This window comes from Sceloporus undulatus, chromosome 1 (genome assembly GCF_019175285.1).
Source record: "Sceloporus undulatus isolate JIND9_A2432 ecotype Alabama chromosome 1, SceUnd_v1.1, whole genome shotgun sequence".
Taxonomy (NCBI): Eukaryota; Metazoa; Chordata; class Lepidosauria; order Squamata; family Phrynosomatidae; genus Sceloporus; species Sceloporus undulatus.
Window position 1 is genome coordinate 31468618 of NC_056522.1, and position 22446 is coordinate 31491063.

General features: G+C 40.5%; 1 protein-coding gene across 5 annotated transcripts in view; it reads right to left on the reverse strand.

Moving 5' to 3' along the window:
- MTA3 (metastasis associated 1 family member 3) overlaps positions 1 to 22446 on the reverse strand; it is a 166244-nt gene that overhangs the window by 129050 nt on the left and 14748 nt on the right. For all 5 annotated transcript variants that reach the window (XM_042442499.1, XM_042442507.1, XM_042442531.1 and 2 more), the window contains exon 4: positions 6029 to 6155. In XM_042442499.1, the coding sequence (XP_042298433.1) occupies positions 6029 to 6155 (127 nt within the window). The remainder of the gene's footprint in view (positions 1 to 6028; positions 6156 to 22446) is intronic.

Sequence of the window (22446 nt, forward strand, 5' to 3'; positions counted from 1 at the left end):
TCCTTGCATTTTCAACGAAATTTTACCATACTACAACGAATCTAAAGAGGCCTCCTTAACATTTGTAAGCTGTTGTTGTTGTTGTTGTTGTTGTTGTTGTTGTTGTTGTTGTTGTGTGCCTTCAAATCATTCCCAACTTTTGGCAACCCTAAGGCAAATCTATCATAGAGTTTTCTTGGGAAGATTTCTTCAGAGGTTTGCCATTGCCTTCACCTGAGGCTGAGAGCATGTGACTTGCCCAAGATCAGCCAGTGGGTTTCATAGCCAAGCTGGGAATAGAACCCCAGACTCCAGAGAGATAGACCAACACTATGCCACTCTAGCTATTACTTTTCCCCATACTATTATGATTTGTACTGTTCCAGAAGGGAAGGATTGTTGAACATACAGGCAGGGACGTAGCTAGAATTTTAGGAAGGGGGAGGGGGTCCAGACTAAGTGCCACCATTATAATGGGGCTTGAGTGCGGCAGCGCAGCAACACACACCATTCATTTTTCTAATGGAAGGGGGGGTCCAGACCCCAAGAACCCCCCCCCCCCCCCGGCTACGTTCCTGATACAGTACTTTTGTGTGATTCATTATCTGTGCTGTCCCCTATACAGTATGATTATAGGAATGTTGCTCCATCATGTTCAGTAGTGAATGATAAGCTAGATTTTGATTGAAAGAGCACATTGTTGTTCAACAGTTCTCCGCAACAATTCCATTTATTTAAATACTTACATACCACATACTGAAGAAAGGCAAGAGAGAGCCACATGCTCAGTTCCAATTCTGGGAGTTCTACAACTGTATTCTGTGGCAGCACCCATTTATTTCCTCATGATTCCTCAGAGTGACTCTAGCTTCGAAGCACCGATGTAAATTAAAATGATGGGTAGAACAAGCCACTGGGCATCACTTAGGGGGGAAAAATAGGCGGGTCCAAGGCAGACCTCAGCAATCGGTCCTGGCAAGGAATCTTACTACTGTTCAAATGCTACTAACAGGAGAATAGCCATTATACAGCTTTCTGACCACTGTCTCAGACAAGATACTGATTTGATCAAACAAAGGCAATTATTATACTTTTGTGATCTTATTGGATCCAATGCTGGTATAATTCCAGTACCAACTGAAAACACAGCTTTTTATTAAAGCCTTCAGGGCCCTGTTGATTTTATCCTATTTGTACCTGTTTCCTAGTTTGCATTATTTAAAATTGCTTTTACTGGTCTTAAATTGTCTTGTTTTAGGTGATAAATGATTTAATATATTCTAAACTGATTTTATTGTATGCTGCTCTGACATCTTTGGAAATAGGGTGGGACATTAATTGATTAATTAAAATAATTAATTAATTAATCTACTCAATGATTCATGGTTGGCCAGTTAAAGCTACTGCAAACAAAATAAAATCAAGTGGTGTTTTCATTTGCAATGCTGAAGAAACCATAAAAATGGTTTCCCAGTAAAATGCAACTACTTCCACTCTCCAGGACAAAACTAGTCAGGGTTAAACTACTCCATCATTCTTACTTATTTCAATATATTTTTAAATAAATGAAAATAGAGAAAAACTCCCTACACAGTTCAAGCGCCAGTGAAGTCACAATGCAAATTAGTGGTGTGTATTTGTTTTAAAAATGAATGAAAAAAAAATCAGCAGACCCATATGTTCATCTGTCTGGTCAGTAGAAACAAATAGGGATTTGAGTGCAAAGAACACAAACATGTGTCCATTCATTCACTCATTAATTCATTAGTTCTCACTTGCCTTACATCATAGATATGGCATAGAGCTCTATGTTTAAGTAACTGAAAGGTCACAGGAAAAGGAGGAAAGACAGAGAAGTGCAATTAGTAAGGTGTGAAGCTCTAGTTAGGGCAGCCTATATAAATACACTTCACAGAAAGATTACAGGAAGAAAAAGAAGGAATAGCTGTGGAAGTGTGATAATCACAAAGCTGTGTTTAGCTTAGATTGTACTTGGGGCATGTCTACAATTTTTTTAAATTGACTATAAAATAGGGGAACTTTGCAAAACTGATGTTCCGACGTGGGCAAATTACTAGTGTGAAGGCATATTTTATGAAAAAGTGATGTGATGGGGTGTCTGGAGTTACCATGTGGTCAGAAATAAACACTATTCATCCTTATGCACAGATGTACTGTAATTAGTCCATTTTTAAAAAAGCCATTTCCACATCTTCCTCTCCACAACTCAACAACAGGTTCTCTACAACTGTGATGCAAAACACAACTGGAAGAGAGCTCAAAGAGGCAGAGTATGATTAGTGCAACACAATAGACCCAGTGTGGTGTATTGGTTTGAGCACTGGTCCAGGACTCTGGGAGACCAAGTTTAAAATCCCACCTCTACCAAGGAAACCCACTGGGTAATTGTGGAGAGGTCACACACTCTCAGCCTCTGGGAAAAACAATGGGAAACCCCTGCTGAACAAATCTTGCCTAGAAAACCCTGTGCCAGGTTTGCTTTAGAACTGTCATCAGGTGTTGTCTACAAAGGCCAAAAGGGCCATGTTTTCCCTGATCTCGCATTGCGACAACATACCAAAAGGCAGGCCCGACTCCATCAGAGCTAGCCAGAGCAAGAAGAAGGGCCATCCTTCCAGTCCATCTGCCATGGTCCAAGCCTCAGAGGAACATAAGAACCACTGGACTTGATTCCCTTCCCCACGACCATTCCCTTCTCCTTTTGTGTCATGTCTTTTTAGATTGTAAGCTTGCGGGCAGGGAACCATCTGAATAACTATCTGTAAGCCACTCTGAGGGTCTTTAGGGCTGAAGAGGGGGTATAAATACCATAAACAAATAAATAAATAACCCCCAAGCCCAGATTGGGCAGACCAGATGCTGATCCAGTGGTCCCAGTCCAATTCTGGCTCTAAGGGGGTCTTTGTGTGGGGCAAAAAGGCCTGCTGTTTTCCATGGAGTTTCTAGAAAACTCTGCATCAATACCTGGCAGATCAGATGGTCCCACACAGCCATTAACTTCCTCCACCATCACTTCTTCTGAGAAGACCCATCACAGCCTCTGATTTGGAATGGGGGTCGCTGGCCATATGGGTGTAACCAGACACCTCATTTCCATGTCAGAGGCCACAACAGGGCACCACTCAATAGATGCAACAATGGAGGGAGGTAAGGGCAGTATAGCAGTAGCAGGTCTGTGGCATGGTGGTGGTGTTTAAGTACCCACCCATCTGTGCATCAGCCCAGGGACTGACCTGGGTCAGGATAGCATAGGCTTGGCCTACATTGTATCATCAACATGTCCAACACAATAACATAAATTTTCAGAAATACGCTCCTGATCTGTTGTGTAACAATCCCAGCCCAGACACTGCCTCTGGATGCATCAAAAATGCAATTTAATAACTTTACAAAGTGGAATAAGTCACACTGTTTTCCTGAATTACAAGAATCTAAATCCAAATTCTACTCAAGCACTGCAATCCACTATTTATTTTCTGAGATAGTCCCTCCTGATTCTTCTTCTGCTCTTAATCTTCTATCACCTTCGCCTAACAAATTTTCTGTCTTTCCTCCTGCCTCTTTGGATGAACTCTCTACACTTCTGAACTCTTCCAAACCTGCTACCTGTCCTCTTGATCCTATTCCTACTCGTCTTCTAATCTCTATAGCTCCCTCCTTTCTGCCCTCGCTCCTCCATATCTTCAATCTCTCTCTCTCTACAGGCTCCTTCCCCTCGGACTTCAAACATGCTCTCATTTCCCCAATTCTGAAAAAACCTTCTCTTGACCCCTCCTCTTTGTCTAGCTATCGTCCGATTTCTCTTCTCCCCTTTCTTTCTAAGGTTTTGGAACGGGTTGTCTATTCGCGCTGTCTTGAGTTTCTTGAAGCCAATTCCATCCTTGATCCCTTTCAGTCTGGTTTCCGCCCAAGGCATTCTACAGAGACAGCTCTCACTAAGATCTCGAATGACCTTTTACAGGCCAAGGCTAATGGCCTTTACTCTGTTCTCATTCTTCTCGATCTGTCTGCAGCCTTTGACACTGTTGATCACTGTCTCCTAATTGACATACTCTCTGGCCTTGGGTTCTCAGACTCTGTTCTCGACTGGTTTAGATCTTACTTGTCTGGCAGATCTTTTGCAGTAGTTGCAGGGGGTCTGACTTCTTCTCCTGTTCCCTTATCTGTTGGAGTTCCCCAGGGCTCTGTTCTGGGTCCCCTTCTGTTTTCTCTCTACACACTGTCCTTAGGAAAACTCATCAGCTCTTTTGGTTTTTCCTACCATCTGTATGCCGATGACACCCAGCTGTATCTTTCTGCCCCTGACTTTTCGCCAAGGCTTGAACAGCAAGTCTCATCTTGCCTTACAGCTGTCTCACAGTGGATGCGCCATCGGCGTTTGAAGCTCAACATGTCCAAGACGGAGCTCCTTGTCTTTCCTCCTAAGCCCAACCTTCAACACTCCTTTTCTGTCTCTGTGGACAACATTTCCATTCAACCAGTCCAGCAAGCCCGCAGTCTTGGCTTTATCTTTGACTCTTCTCTGTCGTGTATCCCTCAGATCCAGACCACAGCCAAGGCTTGTAGATTCTTTTTGTACAATATTGCCAAAATCCGACCATATCTCTCCGCCTCTACTGCCAAGATCCTGGTCCATGCCCTAGTGATCTCACGACTTGATTACTGTAATGTCCTCCTGGCTGGGCTTCCTCTTTCTCACCTCCATCCTTTAATCTCTGTCCAGCATTCAGCTGCACGCATTATCACTTCCACCCACCGCTCTGACCACATTTCTCCTGTGTTGGCATCCCTTCACTGGCTCCCTCTCCCTTTCCGCATTCAGTATAAGCTCCTGCTGTCGACATTCAAAGCCCTCCATGGATTGGCCCCTCCTTACTTATCAGACCTTCTTTCTCTTCACCTTCCCACCAGGGCCCTCCGTTCTGGTAGTCAAGGGTTCCTGTCTCAGCCCAGGATTTCCTCTGCCCCATCCCGGATTCGCCCCTTTTCACTTGCTGCCCCTCACTCCTGGAACCTTCTTCCTCCACAAGCAAGAGCCATCACTTCTTTAACCAGCTTCAAAACGGAGCTGAAAACCATCCTATTCAGAGAAGCTTTCCCAGGCATCGCATAATTGTCGCTTACTATCTGATGTTCTGTTGTTGGCTGTTTATCGATCCATTTCCTTTATTCCTATGTACTGTATATGTATTATCCTACTTGTGATTATGTATTTTCTCTGGATAATGATTAACCATCCATTATGAAGCCTTGCCCTCCCTCCAGTCCATCTGCCTTGGTCCAGACCTCGGAGGTTGAGAGGAACTGCTGGACCTCTTACCCTTTCCCTCCACCACTCCCTTCTCCTTCTGTGTCATGTCTTTTTAGATTGTAAGCCTGAGGGCAGGGAACCGTCTAACTAAAAAGATTGCATGTACAGCGCTGTGTAAATTTACAGCGCTTCATAAATAAAGCTTAATAATAATAATAATAATTCGTATGCTGCCTCCTCCCAAGGTGTATCATAGATAAAAATATTAAAACTTTAAAATGAAAATTTCAAATTACAGTGGTACCCCGGGATACGAAATACCCACGTTACGAAATTTCCGGGTTACGAAAAAAATCCATTGAAAATAATTGTTCCGGGTTACGAAAAAAATTTTGGTGCTTTTCGGCGCTTTTTCGCACGAAATCGTGGCTTTTCCCCATTAGCGCCTATGGCATTTCGGCTTGCGAATGCTTTTCGGGTTACGAAAGCGGCGGCGGAACGAATTAATTTCGTAACCCGAGGCACCACTGTAATTAAAATCATCTGACTTAAAAATAGTATACAATTTCATTAAAATATACAAAAGTTAAAAGTTATTAGAGCACACACACAATATAAAATCCACCGGGAATGGGAATGTGATGTCTGAAAACCCATTTGATAGATATAACAATGAAGAGGAGAGTCATTTATTTCTATCCACTGAGTTAGCAGCAGCTGGAAGGGTGGGGAGAAGTGGAGTCCATGGTGTAAGTTATTTTCTCAGCAACTTCTTACCTTATATGTGTTGCAGGAAGGGACTCATACTGGCGAGACAGAAACAGTTCCCTGTGTTTCAACTGATGTTTCTGCTTATCAGTCAAGTCTACCTCTTTAGGAATTTCACATTCTTCTTCAACTTCCTCTGTACAATGAAAGAAAAAAAGAAGTCTGATGTAATCTTTACCCTCACAGTTTCAGGTGGATTTTCCCCCAATCTCTGACCATTACTTGCATTTTGCTTAAATAAAAATGCTTGCTTCTTTCCATTTCTGCAAAGCAAGATTAAAGTAACCACATTTGCTCACTGCAAATTGGGGGGGGGAGGGGGGAGGTTTACAGCATGAGCAAAACAGAGCTCAGTCCCATTATTATTGGTATTAAGTTATACTTATTAAAACCTGGATTGATAAAATATTTATTCATATGCTGGACTGAAATGAAATCTTTCTGTCCGCCGGCATAATGGACGCTGCAGGAAGAACAAATTTCCTCTATATATCCACAATTACATCCTCTCAAATGGGTTGAGGGAACCTCCTGAACAAATCTGGGATGGTACAGGGAAATTTGTATAGGAAGAAATGGACCACTGCATCAATACCTGGTCAGAAAACACAGGATATTATTCATTAATATATTTGTCACTTTCTACCAAGTTTTTCAAACAACATATGTTAGAAGTGAAAGAATTCACCTATTCTTCTTCCTTCTTATATTTTTTGAATTTATATCTGTGTACAAAACAGATTACTACTACAGATAAAGAAAGGCATATATGGAGGTTTTATTATTGTGAACATTACAACATTAAGCATTATTTTTAAATAATCTGCAGCTGGCTCTCAGCTACATACTCCACCCAAAGCCTCAGCACGCCTTAGTTCTGTAATCTCTTATGGCAAGACGAGGCAAAAGATACACCAAAATCTATTGACAAATCTCTACATGATTTACAGTAGATCAGCAAAGATTTCCATTTCCCACAGGTCAAAAAGTTGCAACAAACAGCTTATTTTCCCCCTACTAAATTAAGATGTTAAAATTCAAAAAGCAAAGTAAAAGTAGAAATCAATTAGTGTATGAGAGCTCCAGTTCAAATAATGTAGAGAGAAATCACAGAACTGTTTGTGCTCCGGGGGCACCTTGTTTTGTAATCCTATATCTGTGTCCTTTCACTGCCACCCTGAGGTTCTGCTGGGGAGGAAAAGGGGAGAAGTCTCAGCTCTGCCCTCCTCTGTCTTGCCTTTCTGTACAGTGATGTGCCAACTGTCAAACTCCATCCCAAGACAAGTCAATCTGTTTCCATACCTCTTTGAGCTTCCAGCAGAAACCAAGACTGTATTATTTCATATGATCTTTAGATTCAGGGATGGTTGCTCTGCCCATTTTAACTGTGTGTTTTCAACTATGACAGCCAGTGTGGGGTAGTGTCTTGAGCGTAAGACTATGACTCTAGAGATCAGGGTTTGATTTCCCACTCAGTCACGGAAACCCACTAGTCTATTAGCAGAAAAATCTCTTTGGACCTAGCATCACTTTCCCCATATAAGTAATAACACAAGTCTGAGACAGAAATTTCATGACAATTCTACAAATGCCTTACTCTTTCACACCTCCAACAAAAGCCATCCTTTGATCCAACATGAAATAGGCAAATATAGTAAATTTTAGCCCCAAGATTTCAATTTTTTGGAGCAATTTTTAAAATGCACATTATGCTTTACTTTCTAGTATTTCTAATCAACCATGCTTTAAACTCATAAACACTCCCATATAAGTTACTATAATTGCTGGAAACAATTTCCCTAGTTCATTTACTGGCTTTTCAAGCAAATCCAGGCATGTTTTTCTGAGATCACAAACTCCCTGGTTATTTTATATTTCACATTTAATAAGGCTCATAGATTTTCTGTTAATCAGCCACCTTGCATCCTTAATTAGTTCATCTATTAAATTCTAATGAAGAATGACTTAACAGTACCGCTTTTCACACAAACAAGGTACCTAGATTATATCCACTCACCATTGTCAGGACATTTTCTGTGGCAGACTTTTCTGTTAGTGGTAAGGAATGTAAGCTGAGGAATCTGCCTAACATTCATGCAAGTAACATTCAGAAGCATATGATAAATATTTAATCATTTTAGGAATTTTAAAGTCTTTGTGCTGTCAGCAAGGAATAGAAAATTGGAGCCATGAATAAATGGAAGAAACACCACGGATGAACACATTGATCATGAGCTTCAATTAATATAGTTTAATGACTAGGTGGCAAGGGAAATAATCAGTATGAAACACTAAATCATCTGCCTAATATTCATAATAGCATTTTAAAAAAATGTTTTGAGGGACATACTTGTATTTTGGAATTAGGACTAGAGTCTAAGCTCTACCAAAGAACACCCATGGAAGGCGTGTGTGTGTGTAGGACTGCACCTACTGACCCCTCCAATCGCAACTCATCTGCTTCACCATGATGCAATCCTCACCATATCACAGGTGGTAGATGTTGGGAGACCTACTTTCCTAAGTAGGCATAAGTCCAATATGATGCTTGAAGCAGCATCAGGATTTTCAGTCCTTTACTCCTGCAGTACTCTCTGCTGCTGAAAATCTGCTCTGAAGGGCATCCAGAGGAGGTTCTTAAGGTTTTTAGGTACAAGGTGAGCTGAAGGAAAAAGGAGGAATTGTGCCCCTGCCCCTTGGGCACACAAAAGCTGTGTAAATGAGTGCAATGACAACAGAGGACTAGCCTACGGAATTACACAATCCTTTTTGAAAGCCCCCTTTCTGCACAAAATATGGAATTATTAGCAACAAGAACTGGAGAAATTTACAATATGAAACAAAACTAAATACAGACCTGCAGAACTGTGCAACTGTTAAAATTCATACTGAACCAGACACACATAAGAGGTGCATTGGCAGCTGGTGGCTACCAAATAGTGGAACAGTGAATCCACTTCACGGTACTACATTCTATTTCCCCACCAAATGAGTTCAAGCACATTAGACAGCTCCTTAAAGTTATTCAAAACCTGGAGTGGATTTTTTAATATTTTTTTTGGGTCCCACTGACATGGGAGTCATTAGTTGCCAGTGTTACTGCTAAACCGGTGGAAAGGGACTTTAATTTAAAAAAAAGAAGGAAAAGCCATTGCCATTGCCATCCTCTGAGGCTGAGAGTGTGTGACTTGCCCAAGGTTACCCAGTGAGGTTACATAGGTGACCCAGGATTTGGACCCTTGTCTCCCGATTCATAGTCCATTGCTCAAACCACTACACCATACTGATTATAGCAGGATAATGGAAATCCAAGTATAAATTCTAATATGGATTGCAAATGAAATATATCTTCCTTCAAGGAAATAACTAATAATTTGAACTATGCATTGGTAAATATGATTTAAGTCAACAACTCTAATCAAGGTTTTCTGCATGGCTTCCTAATTTTAATCAAGAACTTGTGCTTGTTTGTTTTAATCAATGGTACATCAAATCAAATCTGCTTGCTTTCTCATTTAAATAAGATAAACTTTCCAATCTGTAAACAGGAGAAAAAGGTACTAAAAGAGCAGGAAGTCAAAAGTAGTGTGATGAAAGCAAAGGTGAATGGACATGTTTTTAAAAGCAATTTTATTCCTATTTTGCAAACTATTTTCTGCTAATTAGAGAAATATGGAATAAAGTAAGGTAAAACAGTTTTCAGAGTTAAATACTGTAATTTGAAGAAATAATTGTATGCCATTCTAGAGTTCTTTAGACAACTCACTAGAACACCTTTATTTCAGTTAGTCTCAAAGGTGCTACAAGATCTCTCTACATACTAGAACACCTTTGGTGTATCTTCTTCTAGTATAAGGAAGGAACCTGTCCAAGGGTTAAGATCCTTGGTGGAGGACTTTCTTTTGGTCTCACCACCACTACAGGCATATTTGGTGAGGACATGGCAAACAATATTCACAATGGTTACTTCTAATCTAGGTTGTGGAACACCTTCCCAGGGAAATTTGGTATCCTTTTCCTTACCAACTCTTCCTCCTCTCCATCTCCTTTCCCAGCCAATACCTTGCGCTCCATATCTCCCTTTCCCACCTGGGCACCAGGACACCTCTTTCAGGCTCCCTCTGCCACCCCTTCACCAATCTCCCCACTCTTCCACAGCTTCCCCTTCTCAGCTGTCCTCCCATTTCACTGACTGGAATGGTGGGAACAGCCCCTTGTGGTATTCAACATAGTTTCAGCAGAAAGACCAGGAGACCTGTGGCTGACAGAGTTTGGTTTGGAAGGAAGGAAAAGAAAGGCAAGGAAAGAAGGAGGGGTGGAGGAAGGAGGACTCAATGGCAAAGGCCTCTTTCACTTTTTTGTGGCCTAATTTCTCTCTTGGATAGGTGTGTGGTGGTAGCAGAACAGCCGTCAAGCAAAGCCAAATTTGGGTGAGTGCAGGTCTCTCAGTACTTCTGCTTAAACTCCAAGCAAGGCTCCCACTTGAGGTAGGATAAAATGTAATAAGCATTCATCACTACAAAAGATAAAGAATAGTTGGCACCTGAGCCTGCTGGGAGGGGGAGGGATGTGAGGTTAGTAAAAGCATGATGTCCACTGGCCTAAACTACCTGCTCCCTAGTGAGAGCTGGCTCTGACAAGGCAGTGTTGTATAGTGGCTGGAGTGCTATATTAAGACAGACCAGGTTGCACACCAGTGATTCCCAAACTCTGGCCTTCCAGGTGTTTTGGACTTCAGTTCCCAGAATCTCAGACCACTGGCAAAGATGGCTGAGGCTTCTGGGAGCTGAAGTCCAAAACACCTGATGGACTTGAGTTTGGGAATCACTGTTCTACACCATACTGAGAAACTCAGCCCACTCAGTGAGCTTGTATACCCTTCCACCTGTCCCAGTTTGGCAGGCACAGAGAGGAAGAGGAGGTCAAGAGAAGGACGATGACACTGCAGGAGATTTTTACAGACGTGTCGCTGTCATAGGAGGCAGAGGCAACGGAGGTGTGGTGGAGATGGCCTCGAAACAAGGCAGAGATTTTTGCAATAGCAGAGTCTGTAGCGTGCATATTTAAAATATTCACAGTTTTTCCACTTTCATGGGGGATTGTGTATGCTCCTACCCCAGGAAACCTGAGGGCTAGCTGTACTTTGTTTAATATGTTGAAAGCCATCTTGGGTGCTGTGCCAGGTAAATAAATAAATAACACCAAGCCAGACCACTGGTTCCTCCAGGTGTATTGGACTTCCATTTCCAGAATTGTTGACTGTTGGCTAAGCTGACTGGGGCTTTTGGGAGCTGAACTCCAAAACACCTGGAGGATCAAAGCTTGGGAACCACTGATCTAAACAATGTTGACCCTATCTGGCAACAGCTCCCCAAGGTTTCAGGCAGAAATCTTTCCCAGAACTACCTGAAATTGTGAGTGATTAAATGTAGGGGACCTTCTACAGGCAAAGCAAGTGATCTTCCACTGAGCAACAGCCCCATTTCTCACTTATTCAGGGCTGCATGTAACTCTGTTGACAGAGTGTCTGAGGTGTCTCACAAATCAGAATTGGGAGAGGCCTTTGCTGTGTGACTGCCTCTGGGAAAGTGGCCATTTTTATGCGGAGAATTAAGTACACAGAGAATCTGCCAAGGACAGAAAAACAGAGGCACAGTAACTGCTGCAAAGGAGTAAGTTCAATTATTTTTAATAACACAACAATTAATTAGGTGTAACTAGTATATCTGAAAACTATAATATACTGTTCCACAATACAGTTGTTATTTAAAGACTGGGTATTACATCACTTATTGTGTAAGTTAGATGTATACTGGGTGTATCAAGAAGTATCTTTTACTGGAATTACTTTAAACAAAACCTTAACCTGCTATCAAAATTTTTTAATCTCTAGTTGAAGTCAGATGTTATGCTGTGAAGGAATTACCAGCATAAATATAAAACAAAAGCTTCTGAATACCAAATAAAATAATGGAGTTTTGGAACACGGACATCAGCCAAAGCCTCATCTGTTTTACAAAATAATCTCTGTAGTGCATGGAATTCACTGCCAGCACTCAAGATTCCTGTTATGCTCAACCAGAACTCAGAATCCTTCCTGTTAAACAAATTTGTTAATATTAATTAAAAATCGATCCATTAACATTAATAATTTTGGTGAAAATTATGACATTGATCTGTTTCTTTAACCAAGTAACAGTCATTTTACACTTTTTTACAAATTAGTTAACATTACTAAAAATACTCCGTAGCCTTTTAGTAGACATAATATTGTATCCTTTACACTGGAAGGTTATATGGGAATCTGTTTGATGGGATTGGGATGGCATATGCTGAAGTCCTTCTGTTTGTTCTGCATTCATTTCATGATTTTTATTCAATGTCTCTGTTCTATACTTGTCCACCACTGTTTGTTATTTTATTATTGATTTTAACTGTTATTAGACATCCAATTAGGATGAAAGCAGTAGAAATAAAAATTCTGGCTGAATATGTTTTCAAAATGACTTATTATCTAACTGATTCTCATGCCCAGGAACTGGGAGGAGGAAATGCCATTTTTTGTATTTTAATCTCTAACCAGCACTAGCAACAAGTGTCGGGGGGGGGGGGGAATCCTGAAGGCAGATTGATTTTGCTGCCTAAGAGCCCAACTTGTATTATCATTTATACATATTCTTAAACAGACGCAGCTTTGCCCCCTGTCATATTTATTTTATCAGGAATATAAAAACAATTATTCATTCTAAAAAAAACCTATGCCTTCCTTCAATATAAACATTGCCAGGGAGGTCTATGAATGGAATAAATAAAATACAAAATAAAATTAACTATAAAACATCAACATCAGCAAGAGCAGTAATAAAGCAATCCCTACTCCCTCTAGTAGCAATTTCAGATAGTGTGTTTCAAAGTAACAGAACTAAAATAGGATCACTGAGAGCAAAGTGTCACCATAAATGTAGAAAGGTCTGCAGAATGACAGATTTTTTTCAAAACTATTAAGAGGGTAACCTCATCCCAATTAAAAAAACAACTATTGGCTGTGTGTACAATCTAATGGATCAGAATTGACTTCTAGTGTCAAACTCCAGTCAAATTAATATTTCTGTTAAAAGAAATGTACCCATGGGCTCCATGCATTTGCTGGGGAAGAAGTTAAGCCATGCAACTCATTTGAACAGGATAGTTTTGCATGACAATGTTAACATCTGACTCAGCCCTCATTCTCCAATATCATCACAACAGTCAACACTAACCATGAAAGTTCTAGGTAGTTCCAGTTTCAAGAGGCACTAAAGATAAAAAGGAAAAGAGCTGTGCAGACACTTTCCTTTTTGCATAACAAAACCCAATAACAAGCTTTTGTTTGCAGCTAGAATGTTATCACCAAATTACTCTTTTTTAAAAAGCCAGAAGAAACATGGGGAGGAAAATATTAATACAAGATATATGGCCTATGCCGTTCAGCCTTGGCATCAGAAGTTTTCAGGGGTTGATTAATAGAGGGCTGAATCTGCTGTGCTGAGAGACAAGAGCAAGAAGACTTATCCCACAGGTGGTATAACTGAGTTGGGACAATTGCAATATTGAATTCCTTAAGTCAGTGACGGTGAACCTTTTACAGACAGAGTGCTCAAACTATAACCCAGACCCCACTTATTTATTGCAAAGTGCCACGTCCCTCTGGCTTTCTAGTAAGAAACTCTGGCAAACTCTGTGCTTGGGCGACAGCATGTGTGCCCACAGAAAGGGCTCTGAGTGCCACCTTTGGCACATGTGCCACAAATGATTCAAGTGTGATAAGCAGTTTAAGTCAACACTGTTAATGATGCAAAACCATGTTTTCTGAAGCCTGAACAAACTGTAAAAGCCAACCAGGGATGAAGACATTTCTAAAATGTGGTGGAAGCAGTTTTGCAAGCGCATAGGCTTTGCTTTTCCTTAAGCACAACTGGGAAAGCCAGGAAGCTCTGAGTTAACTATCGTTTTCCATTACATTCAAACATGGAAGACATTGGTTAACAACTTCTGAACAAGCCAAGATATTAGGTCAGCTTTAAAATACAACCTCATATCCTGGCTTGTTCAGAAGCCATTAATTATAGTCTTCCACTTTTGGCATAATGAGAAGCTATCATTGGCTAAACACATCCTGGTTTATTTCCAACATAATGCAAGGGAAAAAGTGAAGTGATACAGGGCAGTGTCATTAAACTCTTCAATAACTTAATCTATAATTCAACTATAAAGTCAAGCTGTAAGATTTAATAAGTAATTCTCAAACTGTGTGGTAGGACCTGCCACGGAGCAAGAGTTGCTCAAGGGTGGCACAAGACTTGGAGGCTTTGCCCCCCCCCCTCCAGCTCCTCCTCTGCTTCCAATTTTTTTGGAGGGGAAGAGAAATGCAAGAAGAGTGCTTGGAGCCTCTTCTTGAGGGAGGAGGAGAAGCAAGAGAGCAATTTTCCATAAAATGTTAAAATATTAATATACATGAATGTGAGAACAAAAATACACACACTAAACAAGGAAAATATGTTTTATTCATATACTATGTCAAGAGGGTCACAAAGGTAAAAATTCTGAGAAACACTGATCTAAATTAAACTAATCTGCTCCAATACAAGCACCTCAGAATATTGAGAATCTGGAAGCTAATGGCTTTCATGTCATTAGGGAACTGACTCTGGCCCAGTTTTGAGTCCAAACTCTAAAGGAGTTATCTCAGGTGCTGAATTTATTTTTAGGATAAGATTTCATATCTGGTGTAGGGATTTTAAAGTTCAAATAAAATCTCAAAGTGGATTTGCCACCACACAGACCAGGAAGCCACAACTGTTGAAAAACTGTTGAAAAATATGCAATTACAGCAATTTCTATGATATGTGAATAGATATGTCTGTCTTCATGACCCAAGACTTACTTAGAAGTATACATCACTGAAATCAACTATCTTCATATTTTCTTTTATTCTTCCACTCTCCATGAAAGAGATGCTGTTTTTAAATCATTTTTTACTAATACACATTGGAACATTAATATAAAAATAAGTTTTTGCATTAGGTGAGGAAAAAGCCTAATAGCAACTTTTGATACAAGGCTTCAACTGAGCAGATGGGTCAAAACAGACTTAACAAGAACTATACATAGGCTATAAGATGACCAAAGGAGGATGTCTCATAACAAGCATACGCAATAAAGAGATAACAAATCAAAATGGCAATTGTCTTTTTGGTCACCATTTGTAGAAGTACATAATTGATATCATAACTTCTCTAGCAAAGAGTATTCTAGGCAATATTTAACCCATTTTTTAAAAACAAAGTGCTTACAATCTGACAACCAGTTTCTAGCTCAGGGGTCGGCAACCCCCAGCCTGCAGGCTGGATGCGGCCCACGGAGGCCTTTCCGCCGGCCCCTGACTGCCCCGGCCGCCACCGATTGCGGCTTTTCCCAGCTCCCGGGGCCACCATTTTGTTTTTCAAATGGCGGTGAAGTCTCGCGTGACCTTCCCCGAGGTCGCGCGAGACTTCACCGCCATTTTTGGAAAATAAAATGGCGGCAGCCTAGAGGCAAAGAGGAGGCCTGGCCCCCGGGGGGTGGAAGCTTCGCCACCGGCATGCGGCTCTGCCCCCAGAGGGTGGAAGCTCCACCCCCCGGCTTCAGCCCCCCAGTTGTCTGAGGGACAGCAACCCGGCCCCCGGCTCAAAAAGGTTTCCTACCCCTGCTATATATCAACATCCCATGCAAGGATAGACTACAAGCTGTCAGGAACATCATTCCATATGGCACCATAATAGACTTAGCCCCCAAGGTCTGCCACTTTATTCTCACACACAACTATTTCACCTTTGGTTAATAACATATAGGGATGAACACACATGCAATAAAAGCATAATGAAAATACAGTGTGCCCGTGTCATACCCGGGCACCTTTTATGCGGCGTTCAGCTTACACTGAAAGCCCAGCACCATTTCTGCATGCACAAGCCCCATTATTTTCAATGGGGCTCAAGCATAGGCGGAACTTAAATGGATCCCCTGCATAAGGCAAGGGACCACTGTACACTAGCACATTACTAAAAGTGTGCATCCATAATATACACATAAAACAGCAAAAGTGTATGAAAGTGGAGCTGATGCCCAGCCTCCCATTTCTTCCTCTTCTATTTGCTTTAGAAAATGAGGATACTCAGCAAGAAGCACAAGCTGCAACAAAAAGGTTTCTCGATCATTTCACATCCATTTAAGAATGGATAGGCATAAAGAGCTTAAGTTGTTTGGATCAATATGGATCGGTGACCAAGATGTTCTTCACTGGCTGAGCCAGGAAAAAACAAGAGGAACATTGCTGTTTTTAATCTGTTTTTTAATCTGTTAAATCTGTTCTTATCACATCATTATTGAGTACATTTTAATGTTATTTTAACTGTACATACTTAGATTCTTGTATACCCTAAAAGGCACCAGATCCCATCTGATCTTGGAATCTAAACAGGGTTGACCCTGGCTAGTACTTGGATGGGAAACTGCCAATAAATACTAGGTGATGTAGAAGGAGGAACTCACAAAACCACCTGTGACAATTTTTTTGCTGAAGTAAATCCTATTAAATTCATGGGATTGACATAAAATGACAGGTAACTTGAAGACACATACACACAAACACACATACTGCCTTGGCTACTGATGTAAAAAGATGAAATATTATACAGTATATCTGTGATTACAAGTATATTGCTTAAAAAAGGAGTTAGCATTTATCGTAATGACACACTGTGTGGGAAAACAGTATGGTGGTAAGATGCTAACAATGGATTCTACCCTGTCTACTCAGAAATGTTGCCCTGTTTTCAGTGAAACTCACATACAGCTAAATGCATCCAGGATTATAACTTAAAGATGAATTCAGTGGGGCTTAATTCTGAATAAATCTATCTAGGACTACAACTGGCCCTCCACATTTGTGGCTTTGACTTTTGCGGCTTTAATTATTTGCTGTTTTGATTAATTTCTCCAGGTCCTTCAGTGCAACTCTGCCAGAAGTTGACCACAGAGATGTGCTGGAGAACATAGAAGCTCCTAGAGAGAACACTTCTCTAGACATTTGTAGGTTCTCCAGCATGACTCTATGATCAACCTCTGGCAGATGCTGACCATAATGCTGATCTGGAGGACCTGGAAATTCCTAGAGAAGTGTTTTCTCAAGTAAGAAGTACAGGTTTTTTTTATTTCTGGTTTTTCCACGTTCTCACCCCTAAACACAGTGAACGTGGAGGGACCACTGTATACTGAAACTGGATTTCTAACTGAGATTGACTGAAGGGAACACAGTTTGCCAGTTCTGAAACAACTAATTGGTTTCTGACCCATTTCTAAGGACCATTCAGAGTGCTGGTGCCTATCTTTAAAGTCAAATAGGACCTGGCATCCAGACACCTGAAAAACTGTCTCCTTATACATGAACCTGCTCATGTAAATGTTGTAATTGACAGCAACTGTCACAAGGGCAGCAACTAGAAAGAAGGGTAGTGCCTCAACTATAGAACGTCACCTAATAGGCACTCTGATATCCTATTAACACCAGGCATGGATTTTTAATTTCCTCATGCCTTTCAAAGTACCACATTTTTACCTTTCTACTCAGATGCCTTCATATTCTTAATGGTTTTTACCATTTTCATTGTTTTTCATATTTGTAATTTTAATATAGTCCATTATTCTCTTGTTATAATGTTTTACTATTCACTATTTTAAAGCACAATATTGTTCAATATACAGATACAGTTTTACAACTGTTTATCCTTTTACTTATAGTAAGCCAGAAGTGTAATGAAAACATAATTCATTTTAAGAGACAAATGTTAAGGTTAACATCCCTTTATTTCAGAAGTGAGAAAAGTTTTTTAAAAAATAAACAAACCTACAAGTCCCAGAACTTCTCAATTAATATGACCAAAGGTCATTTTAGCTGGGACTCTAGGAGTTATTTATAACAAACATAATACATATTTATTCAATATAAAAGCATTTAAATTTTAAAAAATTTAAAATGAGTTTATCACATTTTTGCCAGGACAATATTCATGAGATTACAGTACCATTTTATTCTTTAAAAATTGTCAAAGGTAAATAAATAAATAAAGTGATGGCAGTTATATAATCTTTGGAGGCATCTTGACTTCTTCCATGCTTCTTAGTTTCAAATGCAGGCATGAGCCCTTTACTTAGAATACTCCTTTTTGGAACATGCAAAATTCTAGTAGTGCTGACATAAGGTTTCAAGGGCGGATCTGTATAATTGCCAATTCTATTGGTGCTTTTTATTTATTAATTTTATATCTTGCCTTTCTCCCAAGATGGGACCCAAAGTTGCTTTTTAAACTGATTTGCTTTATGTTTTAATTATAATTGGATGTATTATCTGTAGATAATATCCTCTCTATGAAAACTTATTTCCCAAAATTTTATTAGTTTCCATCACAGAGTAAGGAATCTTTGGCCAAATAAACCTTATTGTGTGTTTACAAGTCATAGTTTGTCCCTCTGTATTTAAAAGTTGATACTAAACTGGTTAATGAGACACACAGGCCCCATGATTCAACTAATTATGCACTGAAATTCACAAAGGGAAAATTGTTAACATGTCAAAGAAACAAATGCATTGCTTTGGTCCTTTTGTGTTGTTTCCCCTGAAGGGAGTGAAGAACTACTGCTTTCACCAAAATAAAACAATGAAAGAACAACTTTTAGATGACCATCATTAAAGAAACAATATCAAAGAAGATGGTTTGAGGAAGTCAGTAAGAGCTCCCATTAATCTCTTAAACTATCTCTCCTCTGCTATGTTGTCCTTGTTGTTGTGTGCCTTCAAGGAGACATGGCACCTCTAAGGCAAATCACAGGGTCTTTGTGGCAAGGTTTGTTCAGGGTGGGGTAGCCACTGCCTTCCTCTGAGGCTGTGACTTGCCCAAGGTCCACAGCTAAGCTGGGATTCAAACCTGTCTCCAGAGTTGTAGTCCAATACTCAAACCATTATGCCACACTGGCTCATCTGCTATTCCTCTCATACAGTGACGGAAGTCACTTGCATGTATGCCTTATTTGTAGGCATTTCAGAGCTACAGGGAAAAAAAAGAAAATGTTGCCCCTCTACATGCATTGTACTACAATTCCCAACATTCTCAGCAAGACTGGCTTGGCTGGGAGTTATGGGAGAGGCAACCCAAAGCCTCTAAATAGTATTAGGTTGTGGGAGAGCTGGGATTTCTACTCGTTTCTTTTTTTTTTTTCTTTACTAGTGCTTTGTTACACTGAAAATTTTATAAGACTAAACATACTCATAAAAAAAATTGTAACTGTTTACTTAACCTATATCTCCCATTCTTGTAAATGACAAATTACTATAAAACTAGTCTGCTAACCACCTCTTGAAAAGATAACTTGTCCATGCACTATGTAAAGTGCCACATATTTCTTATCATACAAGGTGTTCCATATATTTATTGTTCTTGTCGTTAATGCACCTTCAAGTCCACTCCAACTTATGGAGGCCTTCTCGTTTTCTTGGTAAGATTTATTCAAAGGTTTGCGACTGCCTTCCTCTGAAGCTGACAGAATATGACTACCCAAGTTTACTCAGCAGATTTCCAGAGTGGAGCTCACATTCAAACCTTGGTCTCCCATAGTTCTAGATCAACACTCAAACTATTACATTACTGTGACTCTTGTTCCTTACATGCCATCATCGGAGCCCATTTTTAAGTTTGCATCTTATCCCAAAGTAACTTGTTGGCCTAATAAATATGAACTTTTTACAGTCTTTTCTTTTACAGTCAACCCAGCTATCCCTGCATTTTTTAAAATATGTCTGAAGATAGTGAACCTATCAGCCGAATGGGACGTTCCCACACTGGAGAAAGTGGAGTTTATGTAATGTTACACTGGGGCTTGTTTTTCTAAGAATGTGTTCCCTCCAAATGCCATGTAAAGTAACTTAACTTGGGTCCTACTGACATACATCACCTGTTGAAACCTCTAAATGTATCTCTAAACCTGACAGTACAGAGATTCCTGGGAGATTCACTGCACATTCCCAACAAAATGGCCTGAGACCATGAATTGGATAGAAGCAGACAAAGTGAACTGAAAGGGGTTCTTTGAAATTTCAAATGCAGAAGCTCCATTTTAGTCTCTTTGTTCCCAGTCAAATTGGGGCCATAGGCAAACTTTTTTGCCTACAAAGTCACTTCCTGTGAAGCACCTCAAAGCAAAAATGTAGATTCGTAACTTTAGCAAAACCACTTTGCTTTCCCAGCTTGCCTTTTTACCATCTCTGCCTGATAAAGAAGCATATGAGCATCAAAAGTTGGTATAATGTATTTTGTACTCTGTCACCCTTTAGCTATCATCTTGAAAGTGCCCTATTTCAGAATCTGATGAATCAACAGGAAGAGTTCACAGACAATTTTTTTCTCAATGCCTTCAAAACAATCTTCTAGTCCCAATTTTTGCAAATAAGCCAAACTGGACCTTGGAAAAGTTAGCTTACTGACCATGCTGGCTGGGGGATTTCAGTCCACAAATAGTGACATGTCCAAAATCTGACCTAGTATGTTTAACTGGAATAATAGCATATTCCTCCACTGTTTCAACCTTGCCTCCATCCCATGTCACCTGCTGATTTTTCTTCTGTCTGTATTCAGACTGTAAACACCTTAGGATGAGGCCCTGTCAAGACCATACTTAGTAAATAATATTAAAACGGGTGACATACAAGAAATGTAGCAGTGTATCAAAAACATATAAAGTCATCTTATGCTCATCTTGTGCTGGAGGACCTGGGATGCTTGTATATTAATGTTCATTTTAGAAGGAAGTTAATATCCTCAGAGATTTAACTCATCCCTCATTTGGATAGACATTTCTCCAGGAAGACTTTCCCCCTTTTTCATTTGAAAACAGTGCCTTAGCGACCATTTTATTTCTGTAGCTTTACCACTGTGGCCTTGGTACCACTACCTTTATGGTGAGCAACAGAAGCAAGGCAGACAGGAGGGAAGTAGTGTTTTATTTTTTTTTAATCTTGAAATAAACTTGAAGAATGTAAAAAATATATATAAAGTCAGCCCTCCACATTTGAGGCTTCTGCGGATTTGATTATTTGCACATTTGTTCTCTCTAGGAATCCCTAGGTCCTCCTGAGCAACTCTGCTGGAGGCTGACCATAGAGTTGCCCTGGAGGACCTAGAAATTACCAGAGAAAACACTTATCTATGCATCTGTAGGTCCCCCAGTGTAATCAACCTTTGGCAGATGTTCGTCACAGAGTTCTGCTGGAGGACCTAGAAATTCCTAGAGAGGTGTTTTCTTAAGTAAGAAAAAAAAGTTTTTTTTTATTTGCAATTTTTCCACTTTCACAGGGGTCCTGTGCTCCTAATCTTAGTGACTGTGAAGGGCCCACTATAACTCTTGTTAGAACAGAAGTGAGAAACTTGCACACCTTGAAATATTGTTGAACTGTCGCTCCCAACATTCCTTACCACAGCTGATGTTGGTTAGTGCTGCTGGGAGTTGCAGTCCAACATTTCAAAGGCCTCCCAAAACAAAGGCCTAGCTAAACTAGCATCCTCTTTTCAACAGTAGTCAAACAGATGCCTTCAGGAGGCCCACAAAGCACAACAGGAGGGAAACATCAGCTCTACAAAATACCGTATATACTCATGTATAAGTCGAGGGCAGTTTTTGGATCCAAAATCATGGATTTTGATATGACCCGTGGATAAGTTGAGAGGCAAACACCGGAGGATGTTACAAAAGATCTTAAAGGGCGGGGGGAGCACTACTTCCCTCCCTATATCTCCCTCTCTGGACCTCTCCCAAGCATCAGTCTCGGCATGGAAAAGGGGAAATAAACCTCGGCGCATATGCGCGCGCGCACACACACACACACACTCTTCCCCTTACCAGAAGCATCTCCAAGGCTCATGACTTGCAAAAAGGAGGACAGACCCCACTGTCTCTCTACTTGTCACCCCCAGGACTCCCAAGGCTCATAGCTTGCAAAAATAGAGGACAGACCTTTCTCTCTCTCTCTGCTTTTCACCCCCAGGACTCCAAGGTTCAAGGCTTGCAAAAATAGAGGACAAACCTTTCTCTCTCTCTGCCTTTCACCCCCAAGACTCCCAAGGATCAAGGCTTGCAAAAATAGAGGACAGACCTTTCCCTCTCTCTGCCTTTCACCCCCAGGACTCCAAGGCTCATAACTTGCAAAACTAGAGGACAGACCTTTCTCTCCGTCTGCCTTTCACCCCCAGGACTCCAAGGTTCAGGGCTTGCAAAAATAGAGGACAGACCTTTCTCTCTCTCTGCTTTTCACCCCCAGGACTCCAAGGTTCAGGGCTTGCAAAAATAGAGGACAGACCTTT